The sequence below is a fragment of the Hypanus sabinus genome, chromosome 5, assembly GCF_030144855.1.
Source record: "Hypanus sabinus isolate sHypSab1 chromosome 5, sHypSab1.hap1, whole genome shotgun sequence".
Taxonomy (NCBI): Eukaryota; Metazoa; Chordata; class Chondrichthyes; order Myliobatiformes; family Dasyatidae; genus Hypanus; species Hypanus sabinus.
Genome location: NC_082710.1, coordinates 25,304,376 through 25,324,345, shown reverse-complemented (window position 1 = coordinate 25,324,345; position 19,970 = coordinate 25,304,376). Strand labels below are relative to the sequence as shown.

Here is a 19,970-nt window from a genome sequence, read left to right as displayed (position 1 = left end):
ACAGAGCATGCAGAGGAATCCAAGCAGTCACAGCGAGAATGTATTGACTCCTTACAGGCAGCAGCGGGAATTGAATCCAGGTCGCCTGCACTGTAAAGCCTGTGCTAACCACTATGCTACCGTGTCTCTACAAGATCACCCCTCTCCATTCTACTTTACTCCAAGGAAAGCAGTCCCAGCCTCTCCAATCTCTTATAACTTTTGCTCCCCAGTCCCAGTCCACTGTTAAAGCTGCAAAATATTGTCACCAATAAAAAGTAAGATGAATTTCAGGAGGTGTAGCTCCATATCTTCTGTGAGGGGGTAGGATGCACTGGTGCGAAATGTCCAAAAATTCACCTATTTGGTGGGCTTCAAAATATCATGGTGTTATTGAGGGACAGAAGAAAGCTACTTAGTTCATCAAAGATGAGTTAACTGCCAGCTACAGGAATCTTACAAGTTCCATTTTCCTAAAGCCCAACAAAGTATTTCCAATCCCCTCTCAGAAGCTCTGGTTGATTCCATCCCTTCCACCCCTGCCAGTATTGAGTTCCTGATCATAATTGCTACCTGAGTCAAAAGGTTTTTCCAAAGTTCAAGGTAATCATCAAAGTATACATATCTCCACATTACCCTGATACTTTTAGCCCAGGATTTTCAATCAGTGACCCCTGATCCTTGAAGCACTCATTAACAGGAACAGCACCCCGCCTCTACCTTATCCAAACCAGTCATAATCTTGTACACCTCTATCAAATCCTCTCTCAACCATTTCTGTACCAAGTAGGTTTGTCTTGTCCAGACTTGCCATCTATATTCAGAGGCCCATTTTTAAACTGAGATTCACTCCAGCTTCTAGGCAGCCACTCTCTATTGTTCCAGCCTATTTTTTGCCAAGTTTACCTCAGATGGTTTGCATTGACATGCCCGCAGAGTAACATGTACAGTTGTATTGGAACACTTGCTTTGTGGAGTTTAACCTCCTGCATAATTGCCTACTACTTTTGAAATGAAGACGACTGAATTTTCTTTCTATTCATTGCTAGACGTGGTGCAGCTTAATGGACTAATTGTCAAAAGAAGCTGTAATATACTAACAGACAGCAATAGCACTGATAATGGAGCCCCAATGGACAGAAGCATAGGCAATAATGATTCTTTTTAATTTAGTTAAGTGTTAAGTGAATGCTGTTAGCAAGGCCAACACTTATTGTCCAACCCTCATTGAGAAGATAGTGGTGTGCTGTAATCACTGCAGTTCTTCTGGGATAGATGCCCTGACAGCAAGGTAGATAATCTTCCTCCACTCTGAGTACACAGAAGCTAGGGTTTTCCCATGGGATTGCTGCACCTTTTCAACATGGTGTTCAGAACTACTGTGAATCATTTCTCTCTTGTTGATAATCACTTACCGTGGGGGAACTCCAAATATCTATTTCAGGTGTTTGGTGTAGGGTATAGAAACAGCATTACCTGTTCATGAGGGCAATTGAATATAATTGATGCTGAGGGGGGTGGAGCTGAGAGACATCATTCATTTATACTGCTGGAAGATTTTGTGGAGATGTTGCTGGTAGCTCCTTGAAATGTACTGCATCAGATTTAATGTGAGAATGTAGCAAGCACGCATATGGCTGACTGATCGCACATGCATCAGTTGGGCCTCCTATGAGTGGAAGGCTTTCTCCTTTGGTGTGCATTTTCATGTTTTTCATCTTGGTAGGCCCGGTTTGTTGCCCCTGCACTGTAAGTTGCCCCACATATACCATGGCTAACATGACTCAGTAAAAATGTTTCATCCTAATACTCCGTCATTGTTCTTGCTATGTATACGTAACATTCCTCATTTAGCACTTTTTTTTAAAAAAAAAGGAACATACTCTACAAGAACAGTGTTGTTATACAAATGGATTTTGAATTCCAGGTTTGTAACTTTCTGAAAGTGGCTGCACATGTTAATAGGGCAGTAAAGAAACAGCGGCATTATTGCCTTTACTGAGGCACAGAGTTCAAAAGTCAGGAAATTACATTATATCTTTATATTAAAAAAATCTCTGGTTAGGCCACATCTGGAGCATTACATTCTTTTCTGTTTCCCATCATAGGAAGGATATTTGGGCTTTGGAGAGGATGCAGAAGAGTTTTACCAGCATGTTCCCTGCCTTAGAGGGCATGTTCTAACTTGGGTTGTTTACTCTGGAGTGGTGGAAGGACAATGGGACACCTGACAGAAGTTTATAAGGTTATAAGTAGCATAGATTAGAGCAGATAGCTGGCATCTTTTTACCAAGATCAAAATGTCTAATACTAGACGGCATGCATTTCAGATGATAGGTGGTAAATTCAAAGGAGATGTGTGGAGCAAGTTTACATCCCACATAAATTTTGGCGGGGACACAGGATACACTGCCAGTCGTGGTAGTGTTAGTAAATACAATAGAGTTGTTTAAGAGAATCTTAGATAGGCTTATGAATTAGGCACTTAATTATAAGATTATTTAGTCAGCACAACATTGAGGGTGAAAAGGCATGTCCCCATGCTGCATTGATCTATGTTTTAAATAATGGGTTGTATACCCCTTGATACAGCAAATTTGACTAAATCAGAAGATAAAATTCCAGAAAATTACTGTGCATACCTCCCATTTGTTTAAGGAATACACAATGGACTTTGGACTTTGCTGATGTATCAGTTGATTTTTGATTTCTCTTGAAATCTTTGGTTGTTATCAATGGATAATGGTCAAAACAAATGTATGGTCATTTCTCAGTAACACAATAATAAAATTCTAAGAAAACTCAGTCAAGGTTTCTGTTAATGAGCATCCTCAACAAACTACATTCAGGCTCAGTCCCAGTTACTCACAAACATTAAAGAGTTACAATCCAACTACTAAACTCCTTTTCCTGAATAAATAGAGAATAATTACTTTTATAAAAGTTATATTTAAGAAATAAAAATATTATTCAAAAGACGATGCATTCATTTTACAGCAGGAGTTAAGCACAATTTTCTTTTAAAAGTTTGCATATATTTGATACAACTTTGATAGACTGACAAAATTTTGTCAGATGTGATGGGGAAATGAACATATTGTTCAACCATATGAAAAACAGATATTGAAACAATTAACTCAAAGGCTCAATTAAAATTTCTACTTGGTAATCCATATAATTTAATTATATTGAAATGCAGGATTAACAGTTTATAAATGTATAAGCACATCACTTCTCTAATGTTTTGAATGCAATATATTTTCCGTAGCCAAAGGTTTCTTACTCAATATCCCAATCTGCAAAAAGTCAATACTGGTTTAAATATGCAGGGTCCAATATACTTCCGAATAGGTTGGCCACTACTGACACCAAGTGCCAGAATCAAAAACCAGCTCACTATAATATGAATTGCATAGGAAAAAGAAGATTTCATTCACACTTCATTCCAATGACATAGTTCAATTCCAACTTCAAAATGTCCCATCTTTTCCCAGTTCTTATAACCAAGGACAGTTTGCTATACTCAATTATAAACAGCGAAAAGCTCTGATAATTTAGTACTATCAGGATTTCAGTGGTGCTGGGTTTGCAGATTTTCTAGACAATTGGATATTATTCCCATTAAAACACATTTATTTCACCTTTATCTGTTAAAAATATGGTGTTACACTATAGTATAATAAAGTGTTCCCATGAACCATATAAAGGGAGTGTGGGAAACAGGGCCCCAGTGAGCCAGATGCTCAAACATCAATGTTAGAAAACAAATCAAATACTAGATTACTGGAGGTTGAGTCTAATAACTATACAGATCTACAAGTAGATTGACACTGTTCCTTCAGATTTTGGTTTTACACTTTAAAAAGATAGTAATAAGTAGTAAACATTTTAGAGTGGTCACAGTACAGAGCTGTACAAGGAGTGGTGTGCTATTCTACATTAAGGACACTGACATGAGCCTCATTGCATATAATTGGGGCATATTGGAATCATTACATTTTGGTCCATTTAAGCAGCTGCCCCAATTAGCCAAAGTTTCATGGAAATAAATAAAAGGCATTAAAAAAAAAGTCAAACTACTGTTTAATTATGTGATAAATTATGCATTTAAATGAAACACAGAACAAATTGTATTAGTTTCTAATAGTTATTGGCTGAGGAATTCATCCAGTGTACCCTGCTGTATTCTTTTAATTAACTGTAAGTGAACAAAATCAGCACAGACACCAATTGCAATAAAGGATAATCTTCATTTTATGGTGACATTCAGGATGATTGTCAATACCTTCAACTTCTTTGTAGATCCTAACTTGTTGAAATCGTTTTATTTACACTCCTGGCCATTTCCGGCACCTCCAAGACTGAATGCTTAAAACCACAGTGAGCAAAACAGTTCCAAATTGTCTGACTGCATACTCCTTACTAACTATCAATGACAAACTCTAGGGCCTGTATTGCTTTTTGAATCGTGTCTATTAGCTCAAATGGATAACAAGCACACACAACCGTACTATCTAAAAACAGTTCAGTCTAAGCATGGTGTAGTATCTAACAGTAACACAACTGCACCAACTGACACCAGTTAGAAACTACTTGGCAAGTCTCCTGCCCCAAATAAACCAAGGTAATCCCAAATATTTTCTCAATTAGCTTTTGTTCTTCATGTTTTGTCCCAAATAAGTGGCCGCCCCAATTAACTGATGGTCCAATTAACCAGATCCACTGTATTCAGTGAAATGATATCAGACATGGAAAACCAAAACTTGCAGGGAACACAAAAAACACAAACTATATGCACTGAACCAAAACAAGAATACAGATCTAATACCTGAAAATTTCAGTGAATGACATTGAACTATTTCTACTGTTTGATGAATAAGCAACAGGAGACAGACATTATTCAAAGAGGATGGAAAACCACACAGTTAGAAACCATAGGAAAAAAGCCAGGGTGGTGCAATTATTCCAGTTGCTCTAAGAAAGAACCATACACACAAGGGCCTAAAAGTTCCCCTTCAGCATTATAAAGGTTCTAAAGAAGTTCAGATTGTCATCTGGAACATTGCAAAATGCACTGTAGTACCACACCACACAAACCAAAAATTTATTTCTCACCGTCCTGAAAGAAATAACTAAACATGCACATGGAAATTAGTTTTCCCTCAGTATTACTAAACATATGGTTTCTATTTGCACCTGCATATTGTGTAATTATCTTAAATTTTGTTCTATTGATTTCAAAGTGGTTGACTCTTAGGTGCTCTTTAAAATAGCCTAGTAATTGCAAGGTAAATGGAAAATAATTACTGCTCTTGTCAACAATGCCTAGAACCCAAAAAAAGAATCGAGGGTAGAGACAGGGTAAATGCAAGCAGGCTTTTTCCACTGAGGTTCAGTGAGGCTACAACTACAGGTCATGGTTAAGGGTGAAAGGTGAAATGTTTACAGGAAACATGAGGGGAAGCACCTCAATCAGAGGGTGTTGCGCATGGAACGAAGTGTCAGTGCAAGTGGTGGATGTGATTTTGATTCCAACATTTAAGAGAAGTTTGGATAGATACATGGATGGGAGGGCCATGTCTGGAAACAAGTTATTGGGACTAGGCAGTTTCAATGGTTCTGCACGGAACAGATGTACCAAAGAACCTGTTTCAATGCTATAGTTTTCTATGACTCCAACTAGTGCCAGAAGATGGATTTCATCCTCAGTACTCGATCTACATCATTGGCAGACTTTTTCATCCTGTTAGCACTGTGCAAAACATAATAGCTCTTTGATCACAAGATAGCAAAGAATTCTGAAGTTATAATTTCAGATTGAAGGGACTGAAAAAGACTGCCAATTATTGCCTGCCACATTTCTTCATGAAAACTCTATACTTAAAGGCTTCATGCTGAGTACTCAGTGCTCAAGCACAGGAGTTCCATTTCTAGTACAGACAAGAGAAAATCTGCAGATGCTGGAAATCGGAGCAACACGACAAAATGCAGGAGTAAGTTGCAGGCTACTCAAACAGAATATAAGGTGTTGTTCCTCCAACCTAAGTGTGGCCTCATCACGGCAGTGAAATGGAACGGGAAATGGAATTAAAATGCTAGTTCTGGCAGAGGGAGTGTAGATGCTCGGCGAAGCAGATTGCCAATCTACGTTGGGGTCTCATTACTGTTTAGGTCCCTGAATGTTAGTGAGGGAGGTTGTGTAAGGGCAGGTGTAGCACTTGTTCCATTTGCAAGGATAGCTGCCAAGAGGGAGATCAGCAGGGAGGGACAAATAAACAAGGGAGTCCCTGCAGAAAGTGAGAGGGGTGGAGGGAAAGATGTGCTTGGTGATGGGATCCCATTGGACGTAGCGAAAGTTTTGTAGAAATTATGTGGTGGGGTGGTGGGTGAGGACAAGAGAAACCTCTTCCTGGTAGGGTGGCAGGAGGATGGGTAAGAGCAGATGTGCATGAAATGGAAGAGGAGCAGTTGAGGACAGTGTTGATGGTGGAGGAAGGGTAACCCCTTTCTTTGAAAAAGGAAGACATCTCCTTCATCCTAGAATGAAAAGCCTTATCCTGAGAACAGATGCAGTGGAGATGGAGTAATTGTGAAAAGGGAGTGGTGTTTTTACAAGTAGCAGGGTGGAATGAGGTGTAGTCAAGCTAGCTGTGAGAGTCCGTGGGTTTGTAACACATATCAGTGGATAAGCTGTCTCTGGAGATAGGGATAGTGAGATTGAGAAAAGGAATGGAGTTGTCAGATATGGACCAGGTGAATTTAAGGGCAGAATGGAAGATGAGGCAAAGTGGATGAAGTTGACGAGTTCAGCACAAGTGCAGGAAGTAGCACCAATGCAGTTTTTGATGTAGGGTAGGAAACGTGCGGGTTGGTCACCAGTGTAGGCTTGGAATGTAGACCGTTCCACATAGCTGACAAACAGGCAGGCATAGCCAGGACCCATGCAAGTGCCCATGGCTGGAAATCCAGAGTAACACACAAAATGGAGGAGGACCTCAGCAGGTGTCAGGTAGCAACTATGGAAAGGAATAAAGAGTCAACATTTTGGGCGCAGTCTTGATCAAAGCTCTCAGCCCGAAACGTCAACTCTTTATTCTTTCCCAAGATAATGGTCATACTGGTCTTTAGCCATCAAACACCACCTACCTTATCTGCTCAACAACTTTAGCATTTCAGATGTCCAAGGGACCTGACTAGAATGTTTTGCAACAAACATTTCAAACTAATTTGTGACTATTAGGGTCGTTGACTAGAAGCTTTGTCAAAGTGATAGGTTTTAGGGAACATCTTAAAGCAAGAAACACAAGCAGGGTAGAAAGGCTTATGATGAGTATTTCAGACACACAATCCTTCATTACTGAAAATGCAACTGGCAATATTGAAGCAATTAAATTGCAGGATGATCAAAGGAATTAATTGGAGGAGCACACTTTTTTTAAAAAAAGGATGGGAGTCTAAGATTATTGATGGGCAAGGTTCCAGACTATTTTGAAAAGGATATGAATTTTAAAAGGAAGTCAATGCTGATTATCAAGTGGAAAGGTGTGGATGTCTTTCTCCCTCATGTTTATCTAGCTTCCATTTAAGAGGAAACACATACAGTAAATCATTTCAACTGCTCCACATTTTAATTAGTTATTGTGTCAAGATATGTTCTTCTAATTTCTTTATTGGATTTACCAGTAGCTAGACACCTTGTTTTAGATTTGCTTCAAATGATCTATAGTGCACTGAGAATTTTATTCAGATCACCTCTCAACTTCTCTTTAGAAAAAAGCCTCAGATGGTGCTATAGGAATACTGATCCGTGAACAGTCATGTTATTAAAACAGAGATTTTATTCTGGTGTAGAATAACTTGCCCATCATTAACTAAAGCAAATAAATTTACAACATAGATATCCTAGGAAATAATGAACAGTTTTAGCTCTGGCAATCAGACATTCTTTCACAACCTGGCACCATCAATGGTTAAATGATAGGCCACCGTAGATGCCTCCTGTCAACCAAATCAGACAGTATTGAAGCTCCAATTCACCAATCAAAGCAGCAGAAAAACTATAACTGGATATGAAATTAATGTCAAACCTCATCCAAGGATGCTCACGTTATTTTGGGAGCTAAAGGTCGTAGTAAAAATCACAAGGAATTTAAGCATGTAGATTTTATCATCAACACCTTGGTTGGTAATCTGGCAAGTGTGACTTTGCATTGCTTACAAAACCATACATTTTTTTCCAGCAGTTTTTAATTGTTCAAACAACAGAAAGTTAAAATCTACCCCATCTGTACTGTGAGGAATTTGTAAAACCACAGGGTTAGACAGGAATACCAGCAATATTTGAATAGTATAAATTGACTATAAAAGTGGAGAGTTTGAAAGACTATTAGTTTAACTGTAATTGTTTTTTTGGAGTGTCTGGCATAGTTGCTTCAAAGCAACATGACAAAAGGATGCTTTATCATGACCTATCTGAACTCTTAGAGCACAACCACCCACAACATTATTTCCTGGCTTGAACTGTATAACCCTCTATTTTCTTATAATCCAAGAATCTCCAGCTAATACCTTAGCAATTCACTGCTGTAAAGAATCCAAAGATTTAAACTCCACAGAGAGAAATTCCTCTGCAAGCTATCTAATTTCACGAGGAAAGATGAATATTCCTTTTGAAATCACTGACCATTCCCATTTTGACCAACCTCGTGGGTAACAAATTCCATATTAGCTTCACTGAATAACAAAGTTCCTCTTGTGGTCTACCCTCCACTTCATACTTTAAATCTGTGTTCCCTGGGCTTCTATGTGTAATCAGCTAATGTCAAATAGGTTTTCTTTGTTACCTTAATCTTTTACACCTCTATCAAATTTCCCCATCAACCCCCTTTATTCTGAAGAGAGTAAGCCCAGGTTCAACAATTTCAAATCCAATTTTTTTTGTATTGCAATTTAGTTACATTTATATGGGGGAAAATGGCTTGGAAATTGGAAAACGAATGCCATATTTCACTCAACCCTCTAATTTTGAGTTAGCAGGGAAATAGGAAAAATGCATTTTGAAATAAATACTGGAACTAGTTAGCAATATACTGTACTATCAACATCACATGTCTCCATCAAAATTCAAGCAACCCATTTTGAAATTTAAGAAACGGAATTATTTGTGCGAAGAAGTATATATACCTATAGTAAAAATGAGTTACTACAAAATCTTCACGATGGAGTATAAGTATGTAAGAGATTTGGCAATGAACGTTAAGAGGCTACTAGATTACAGTACGCATAAAAGTGCAATTACACGAGTGGAGATATTAAAATATATACACACACACAGACTTTCGGCAAGGGTTGCTGAATGATGGTTCAGACTAATGACATAGCTGATTTTTAAATTTTTACACTGCTTGACACCAAATAATAGGCACAATATGCAGGTCAAATGAGATGTTTTTAATGTGAGAGCATTAAGTATTATACACTTAGTTTTTAAGAAAGCATCACATTAAATCTGTGGATTTATAAATGTTCATTTGGAAGAGTTTAAATATTTCAGGTTAATGCACATGCAAATTCTTTCATGCAAATCTCAGCAAAACTTGCTCATCTAAAATTCCATCACTGATAGTTGTGGACATGGCAGAATGATGTTCAAGCTTATCAAAGGCTGTTATAAAGCATCAAGCTACCCAGATTATTTGCTAATAGCTTTCCTTAGCATTGCAAGCAAGTTAGCTGCTGCTATTAAAGAATAAAATATGATAGAAGGCACAGTAAGCATGCAGAATCCATAATCATGCAAGTTAAAATGGTATTTCCTATAAGGTGTATAGTATAATTCCTACCTCAGATTTTTCCATTTTGGTCTGAGCATCAATCTGAGTAACAATTTCATTCATATTGGTCTCCAAAACCATTCCTCCCATTACCATTTCAGCCAAAATATTGTGAACCTTAAAAATAAAGAAATATCACTGAATACAGATAACTTTTAAAGAAACCCATTGGCAAATTCAAGAACTACATATTGCAAGGTAGTATTTCAGCTTATTGCTTCCAAGAAATATTGTAACGAAAAGCACAATGCATAAACCCTAACCAAAAATACATCAATTTTAATTTTTCTAATAAGATATGAAGCTTTGTGAGATGTGGCCCAAAGGTTTGCACCACTATGAATTGGTAGTTTATTTCTCTTTTAGAAACCAATGGTTATTTAATATGAACCATCATTTGGCATTATTTCATCTACAGGTCATTTGCATTTCTGCCTAAACAATCTAATCTTCCTAACAAACTAGCATAATACAGATGTTTGTGGAACTTGCACAAACATTATTCCACATTATGCATAATTAAGCCATAGAGAACTCTACCAAAATAGGGCCAAGAAGATAGTATCACATCAAGAGAGGAAAGCATTGGAAGAAAATCTAATGAAAATACTCATCCATACTGATGTCTCCTCTCAGCAAGTTCCAAATAGCCAAGTTTACAAGCGTTTTTTGGTATTCAGCAAGACGAAGCACGGCTCCTCCAATTAAATAACATAAAGTGAATAAACTTTATTTTATTAGTTCTGTATAAAATGAAAGAAACTGATCCCTTTACTCAAAATCAGTATTGTAAAGAGCATCTTTTGATAATGGGTGGCAGGGTGGAAATACATCTTTATCAAAGGTGTAGCACCTGCCTGGTCCTTCCAATCAGGGTCACATGAAGCCATGGGAGCAAGTGGTGGATGGTCCTATGAGCAGTTGGTATATATCATGTCCTGGTTATGCCCCCACTGATGCCAGGCAGACAATCTCTGAACAGTATTGATCATGGCTAGGTGGTGTAAATTTAGAATCATAGAGTAATACAACACAAATACAAGGCCTTTGTCCCAAAGACCCTATGCATCCATAGTGCCCACCCAGCTAGTCCCTTTGTCCTGCATTTGGCCCATATCCCTCTAAAACCCACCTCTCAATGAAAATATCCAAGTGCATCTTAAATAATACTAATGTAGCTGCCTCAACCACATCTACCGGCAGCTCTTCCACATGTTCCCTGTGTTAAAAAGTTGCCCCTCAGGTTCCTTTTAAATTTTTCCCTCTCACCCTAGATCTACCTCCCATAGTTTTGGACTCCAAAGCACAGTAGCGTAGTGGTTAGCACAGCACTCTACAGTAGAGGTGACCTAGGTTCAATTCCCTCTGCTCCTGTATGGAGTTTGTACATTCTCCCCATGAATTTCCACCAGGTGCTCCAGGTTCCTCTCACACTCCAAAGGCATACCGGTTAGTAGGTTAATGGGTCATTGAAAATTGTCCAATGATGAAGCTAGGATTAAACTGGGGGATTGCTGTACAGTGAGGCTCAAAAGGCCAGAAGGCCTATTCCATGCTGCATCTTCATAAATAAATATGGAGAAAAGACTGTTACCAACCACTCTGTCTCTGCCTCTCTAAAATTTCTATAAGGTCACTCCTCATTCTTCTACGTTTCAGGGAATAAAGACCTAACCAGACTAGCCTCTCCCTATAACACTATAATTAGGTGAACCCTAGAGTCATGAAACAGAAAATTCTGAACTTCAAATATAGAAGTAAAATAAGAGGTCTATTAAGCACTGAAGGCTCACTCCAATGAACAACCTACAATGACTTTCAGAACTGCATTTAATTAAACCATAGAAGTAATAGATAAAGACAAGGACAAATACCACTCTTATTTGGAATAAAACCCAGCCTGAATCCAGAGGGCGATGAACTGATCTTTGTGGTCAACTTCAATGCCAGGGTTGGAAAAGATGTATGGCATTATTAGAAAATTACTTCCAGAGAAGTACTCCTGATAAAATATTTGCAGTACAATCTTGTAATTCTTTACACTCTGTTTCACCTAAGTGAAGAGCGTAAGACCTGATAGAAACAACCCCAGTCCAGCCACTGGTACCAGTTAGAAACACATAAATCTACATAAATGTATAAAAAGCTACAGGCCCTTCGGCCCACAATGTTGTGCCAACCGTGTAACCTAGACTAGAAGCTGCCTAGAATTTCCCTACTGCATAGCCCTCTGCTTTTCTAAGCTCCATGCACCTATCCAAGCGCCTCTTAAAAAGACCTCATTGTATCCACCCTTACCACCTTAGCTGGCAGTGCATTCCACACACCCATCACTCTCTATGCACCTTAAAACTAGGTCACCTCGTGTTAGCCATTTCAGCACCAGGAAAAAGCTACATAATCAATACACCTCCTCATCTTATATAACTCTATATCCTCCATCGCTCCAAGGAGAAAAGGCCAAGTTCACGCAACCTATTCTCATAGGCATGCTCTCAATCCAGGCAAAATCCTAGTAAATCAGCAGGTTGGGCAGCATCCGTTGGAAGGAGCAGTCAACGCTTCAGGCCGAGATCCTTCTTCAGGACTGAAGGAGGAGGGAGCAGGGGCCCTTTAAAGAAGGTGGGGGAGGGGGAAGGTGCAGGTGAAAAATCTCCCACCTGGTACTTATCCCTGCAAGCGTAAGAGCTACACCTGTTCCTACACCTCCACTCTTACCACCGTTCATGGCCTCAAACAGTCCTTCCAGGTGAGAAACTGGGAATAGGAAATAGCATTTTTACATTTGGCAGAGTGGGAAGAGGTATAATCAAGGTAGTTATGGGAGTCAGTGGGTTTATAGAAGATGTCAGTGGACAGTCTGTCTCCAGAGATGGAGACCGAGAGATCGAGAAAGGGGTAAGAAGTGTCCGAGATTGGCCAAGTGAATTTGAGGTGAAAGTTAGAGGCAAAGTCGATGAAATTGACAACCTCAGCATGGGTGCAGGCAGCAGCACCAATGTAGTCATCAATGTAGCGAAGGAAAAGTTGGGGAGCAGTACCAGTATAGATTTGGAGCATAGACTGTTCCACATTACTCACGAAGAGGCAGGCATAGCTGGGGTCCATGCGAGTGCCCATAGCTACACCCTTGGTCTGAAGAAAATGGGAAGAGCCAAAAGAGAAGTTATTAAGTGTGAGTACCAGTTCGGCCACCCGGAGGAGTGTGGTGGTGTTGGGGAACTGTTGAGGTCTATTGTCAAGGAAGTAGTGGAGGGCTTTGAGGCCTTTTTGATGGGGAATTGAAGTGTATAAGGATTGGACATCCATGGTGAAAATGAAGTGGTTGGGACCCGGGAACTGGAAGATACTGAAGAAGTGGAGGGCATGGGATGTATCCTGGATGTGGGTGGGGAGGGACTGAACTATGGGTGACAAAATGGAGTCCAGGTAGGCAGATTAATGTTCAGTGGGGCAGGAGCAGGCTGAAACTATAGGCCTACCTATAGTTTCCTACAGTGACCTATAGTCAGGCTTGTGGATCTTGGGGAGGAGGTAAAACCAAGCAGTGCAGGGTGTGGGAATTATGAGTTTTTTGGCTGAGGATGGAAGATAAGGGCAGTGATGGTATGGAAGACAATGGTTTGATTTTTTTGGTGGGGTCCTGTTCCGGGGTAAGTAAGAGGAGGTGTCAGAGAGCTGCCGTTTGGCCTCAGTGAGGTAGAGGTCCGTCCGCCAGACTACTACAGCACCACCTTTGTCTGTGGGTTTGATGGTGAGGTTAGGATTAGCGCGGAGAGAGTGGAGGGCAGTACGTTCAGAGGGAGTGAGGTTGGAACAGCAGAGAGGAGTGGTGAAGTTGAGACGGTTGATGTCTCAGCGACAGTTGGGGATGAAAAGATCGAGTGCAGGTAGAAGGCCCGGTGGGGTGTCCAGGAGGAGGAGGGTTGAAGACCGGAGGAGGGTTGAAGACCGGAGAAGGGGTCATCAATAGGGGGAGGGGAATCCTTGTTAAAGTAGTAGGCTCGGAGACATAGGCGACGGAAAAAGAGTTCAGCGTCATACCGGGCACGGAACTCACTAAGATGTGGACAGAGGGGGACAAAATTGAGGCCCTTGCTAAGCACAGAACACTCTGCCTCAGAGAGGGGATGGTGAAGATATGGCAAGGGTTGGGGCTGGGGTCAGAGGAGGGTAAAGAGTGGGAGGTCTCAGGAGGGAGAGGGGGTGTTGGGATGTTCAGGGAGAGCGGGCTGAGGAGAGGATGAGGGATCAGAGGAATGGAGGGGAGAATAGTTTCCCTTCTGCTGTCATCAATGATGCTCTCACCCACACCTCCTCCATTTCCTGCACTTTGGCCCTCACCCCATCCTCCCGTCACAACATGGACTGTGGTCCCCTTGTCCTCACCTGCCACCCCACCAAGCCTCCGGATCAAGCATATTATCCTCCGCAACTTCCGCCACCTTCAACAGGACCCCACCACTAAGCACATCTTTCCCTCTCTACCCCTCTCTGCTTTTCTCAGGGATCGTTCCCTCCGCGACTGTCTGGTCCACACGTCCCTCCCAACAGATCTCCCACCTGGTACTTATCCCTGCAAGCGTAAGTGCTACACCTCCTCCCTTACCACCATTCAGGGCCCCAAACAGTCCTTCCAGGTGAGGCAACACTTTACTTGTGAGTCTGTTGGGGTAATCTGTTGCATCCGGTGCGGCCTCCTCTACATCGGTGAGACCTGACGCAGACTGGGGGACCGCTTCGTCGAGCACCTTTGTCTGCCACAACAGACAGGATCTCCCGGTTGCCACCCACTTCAACTCTCCTTCACATTTCCACTTGGATATGTCCATACATGGCCTCCTCTACTGCCATGATGAGGCCAAACTCAGGTTGGAGGAGCAACTCCTCATATACCGTCTGGGTAGTCTTCAGCCCCTTGGTATGAACATCAAATTCTCCAACTTCTGGTAATTCCCTCCGTCTCTCTTCCCCATCACACTTTCACTCTGCCTCCTCTTCTAGCTGCCTATCACCTCTCTCATGATTCTGCCTTCTTCTAATACCCATGGTGCTTTCCCTTTATATTGCTTCTTCACCTCTCCTGCCTATCACCTCCCTGCTTCCCCTCCGCCACCCCTTGATCTTTCCTCTGATTGGTTTTTCACCTACACCTTCCCCACCTTCTTTATAGGACCCCTGCCCCCTCCTTCTTTAGCCCTGACAAAGGGTCTTGGCCCGAAACGCTGACTGCTCCTTTCAACGGATGCTGCCCAACCTGCTGAGTTCATCCAGCTTGTTTGTACGTGTTGATTTGACCACAGTGTCTGTAGTGTACTTTGCGTTTATTATCCTTGTAAATCTCCTCTGCATTCTCTCTATAGTATCTACATCCTTCGTGTAATGAGGTGACCAGATCTGAACACTGTACTTCAAGTGGGGTCTGGCCAAGGTCTTAAATACCTGTAGCATTACCTCATAGCTCTTGAACTGTTGATGAATGCCAACACACCATATGCCTTCTTAACAACACTGTCAACCTGTGCAGCAGGTTAGATTACGTGATCATCCAAGCAAGGAATGGGAAGATCTGCCATAGCCGTTACCCAGTCCATGATAAGTACCAATGACTGTTGAATTAACCACCATTATTCTCTCTCTTATTTCTATCAGTCTGACCCACAAGTAACAACAATCTCAGAAACACTGCTGTAAGTAAGAAAATCAGGCTTAAAGGGCATTGAAAGATAACTCTCCTCACATAAAACCTCACAGACAACCCAACAACTCCAAACCAATGAAAGCCAGTGCTTGTAATGTCCTTATCTCCACTGTTATTAATATCTATGAAGATTTACTTGTCTTCAGGATTGATTTGATGAGAATGACAGAAAACCAAGCAGTTAATTATTTACAAATTAACACTGAAAAACCACTGAGCTTGAAAGGAAATGGAACAGGTATAGAGGCATCTGAAATCCGATATCCAATAAAATTCTATGACCCAAGTAAAAGATAGTGGGCAGAAAAACTAAGAAATTCAGTAATTCCCTGACATCCACAACAATCAATAGCCCCATCAAAGGCATTTAGGATCCAAACACCCGAAGGCCTATCCTGGTGACAATGAAGAAGAGAGATGAACTGTGCCTGTTTGATTAAACTTTTAAGAACTCTTTCATCTGACTCTAACCTTGACAACAAATGCCAGCAACTCTACCGCAAGCTAAATTCTGGTTGTTGTAAACAACATGTCATGAAAGATGATACAACAATCAGTGGTGTTTGCAGCTGATATAAAAAGTTGTGATGTCACAAGTGAGGAAGGCTGTTCTAGGCTACAGCATGATACATACCAGCTGGAAGACCAGGCACAACAATGGCAAGAATGAAGTGTTACATTCTGGGAGAACAACAAGAGTTTACACAGTAAATGGTAGGAACCGAAGGAGTAATTGTATACAGAGGAGCTTGAGGGACAAATTCGCAGATCTCTAAAACTGGCACCATGAGTGGATAAAACGATGTAAGAGGCATAAAAATGCTCATCTTAGAACGGCATACAGCATAATATCAGGGATGTGATGTACAACCAACTTTATAAAACGATGGTTAGACCACACTTAGGGCACTGTGTGCAATTCTGATCACAATACTGTAAGAAGATGTAACTTCGTGAGGGACAGTGCAAAGGAGGCTCTTCAAGATGTTACCTGGATTGACGTATTTATTTCAACTATAAAGAGAGACTAGATGGCTTAGGTTTGTTTTCTCTAAAGTGGAGGAGGTTGGAGATGACCTGATAGGAAATGTATAAAACTTCTGAAATGCACGCATCATAAGAATCTTTGTCTCTTGGAGAGGATCTGCGGGGGAAATTCTTTCCACATGGAACACAGTTCTTCCACATGGAGGACATTGAGGTAGCTATCTTGCAATATTTAAGAAGTATCTACACAAGTTCTTGAAAATGCCAAGGCATAGCAGAATACAGGGATAATGCAGGAAAATGGAATTCATGTAAGCAGTCACATGGTGTCCATTTTTATGACAGATGACTTTAACTCCAAAGCTTTATCAACCATGAAGCAACAAGTCCTCACCAGCAGGTGATATCCCTAGTGAAGTTCTAAACCTTGGCAGAGAGATACTTCAGAGACAAATACAAACCTTCCTTCCCATGTCGGGGAAGAAGAGTATGTGGTAACTGCAAGAGGCAGAACAATTAGTGAAAGTTAGCCATTATTGTTTAGGATCAACAGCACAGCATAAATCTGCAAAAATAACACAGCAAGAAAAAGTAATCATAGAGAACTTTAACATATAATAACGCCTTCCGAACTAAACTGGTATTAATAGAGTGAACGACAAGTGAGTGGTTTTCTCAATCAGTATGTTAAGGAAACCATCCATAGATTTGCATACATGAAAAATGAAAGTTTTTGCAATAAAGGCCAACACGTCACTTCTTTCAAAATTAGAATCGGACTTACCACTGACATATTTTGTGAAGTTTATTGTTTTGCGGAAGTACAGAGCAATACATAAAAATTATGTTAGACCATATGATATAGGAGCCATTTGGCCTATCAAGTCTGCTCTGCCATTCAGTCATGGGCTGATCCAATTCTTTCAGTCATCCCACACACCTGCTTTCATCCCATACTCATTAATGCCCTGGCTAATCAAGAACCTATCTATCTCTGCCTTAAATACACCCAATGACTTGGCCTCCACAGCCGCTCGAGGCAACAAATTCCACAGATTTACCACCCTCTGATTACAGTAACTTCTCCACATTAAAGTTCTAAATGGACATCCTTCAATCCTGAAGTCGTGCCTTCTTGTCCTAGAATCCCCTACCATGGGAAATAACTTTACCATGTCTAATCTGTTCAGGCCTTTTAACATTTGGAATGTTTCTATGAGATCCCCCCTCATTCTCCTGAACTTCAGGGAATACAGCCCAAGAGCTGCCAGATGTTCCTCATACGGTAACCCTTCCATTCCTGGAATCATTCTCGTGAATCTTCTCTGAACCCTCTCCATTGTCAGTATATCCTTTCTAAAATAAGGAGCCCAAAACTGCACACAATACTCCAAGTGTGGTCTCACAAATGTCTTATAGAGCCTCAACATCACATCCCTGCTCTTATATTCTGTACCTCTAGAAATGAATGGTAACATTGCATTCGCCTTCTTCACAACCAGCTCAAACTGGAGGTTAATCTTCAGGATATCTTGCACAAGGACTCCCAAGTCCCTTTGCATCTCTGCATTTTGAATTCTCTCCCCATCTGCCCGTTTATTTCTTCCACCTAAGTGCATGACCGTACACTTTCCAACATTGTATTTCATTTATCACTTCTTTGCCCATTCCCCTAAACTAGCTAAATCACTCTGCAGGCTCTCTGTTTCCTTAACACTACCCGCTCCTCCACCTATCTGTGTATCACTGGCAAATTTAACCACAAATCCATTAATCCCACAGTCCAAATCATTGACATACATCAGTAAAAGCAGTGGTCCCAACACCGACCCCCGTGGAATTCCACTGGTAAACGGCAACCAGCCAGAATAGGATCCCTTTATTCCCACTCTCTGTTTTCTGCCGGCCAACCAATGCTCCACCCATGCTAGTAACTACCCTGTAATTCCATGGGCTCTTATCTTGCTAAGCAACTTCATTTGCGGCACCTTGTCAAACGCCTTCTGAAAATCCAAGTACACCACGTCTACTGCATCTCCTTTGTCTACTCTACTTGTAATTTCCTCAAAGAATTGCAGTAGGTTTGTCAGGCAGGATTTTCCTTTCAGGAAACCATGCTGACTTTGGCCTATCTTGTCATGTGTCTCCAGGGTATTCCGTAATCTCATCCCTATCAATCCATTCCAACAAATTCCCAAGCACTGATGTCAGGCTAACAGATCCATAGTTTCCTTTCTGCTGCCTCCCACCCTTCTTAAATAGTGGAGTAATATTTGCAATTTTCCAGTCATCTAGTACAATGCCAGAGTCTATCGATTCTTGAAAGATCATTGTTAATGCCTCCGCAATCTCTCCAGCTACTTCCTTCAGAACCCGAGGGTGCATTCCATCAGGTCCAGGAGGTTTATTCACCCTCAGACCATTAAGCTTCCTGAGCACCTTCTCAGTCATAATTTTAACCGCACAAACTTCACTTCCCTGACACTCTTAAATGTCTGATATACTGCAGATGTCTTCCACTGTGAAAAGTACGCATTCAGTTCTGCCATCTCTGCATCTCTCATCACAATATTTCCAGCGTCATCTTGTATAGGTCTTATATCTACCCTTGACTCTCTTTTACCCTTTATATTCTTAAAAAAGCTTTAAGTATCTTGATATTAGTCACCAGCTTCGTCTCATAATTCATCTTTTCTTTCCGAATGACCTTCTTAGTTTCCTCCTGCCAGTTTTTAAGAGCTCCTGAATCCTCTATATTCCCACTAGCTCTAGCCTCCTTGTATGCCCTCTCTTTGACTTTGACTTCATTTGTCAGCCATGGCAGTGTCCTTCTTCCCTTTGAAAATTTCTTCTTATTTGGAATTTATCTGTCTTGCACTTTCCTCCATTTTCTCGCAGAAACGCCAGCCACTGCTGTTCTGCTGTCTTTCCTGCAAACATCCCTTTCCAGTCAACTTCGGCCAGTTCCCCTCTCATGTTACATAAGAAATGCTAAAAAATATAAATAATGCAGAAGAAAAGAAGCAAAATAGTGAAGTGGTGTTCATCGGTCAATCGCCCATCAGAAATCTAATGGTGGTGGGGAAAAAACTGTTCCTAAAATGTTGAGTGTGCATCTTCAGGTTCCAGTACCTCCTCCCTGATGGTAGTAATGTGAAGAGAGCATGTTCTGATTGGTGAAGGTCCTTAATAATGGATGCCACATTCTTGAGGCATTGCTTTTTGAAGACATCTTCAATGGTGAAAAGGCTAGTGCCCATGATGGAGATGGCTGAGTCTTTCCTTCCTCTGCACTTTTTTTTGTGCTTTGCGTTGGAGCATCCATACCAGGCAGTAATGCAACCAGTCAGAATGCTCTACATGGTACATCTCTTAAAATCTGCCAGTCTTTGGTGACATACCAAATTACTAATGAAATACAGCCATTGGCATATCTTCTTCATATCAAGATGTCAGGAGTAGTGCAGAAC

The 19,970-nt window shown here is 41.0% G+C and overlaps 1 protein-coding gene across 1 annotated transcript in view; it reads right to left on the bottom strand.

Annotated features, from left to right (window-relative positions):
• LOC132394007 (AP-3 complex subunit sigma-1) overlaps positions 1–19,970 on the bottom strand; it is a 93,117-nt gene that overhangs the window by 11,441 nt on the left and 61,706 nt on the right. Inside the window, exon 5 of the mRNA XM_059969602.1 lies at positions 9,822–9,929. Within this exon, the coding sequence (XP_059825585.1) occupies positions 9,822–9,929 (108 nt within the window). The remainder of the gene's footprint in view (positions 1–9,821; positions 9,930–19,970) is intronic.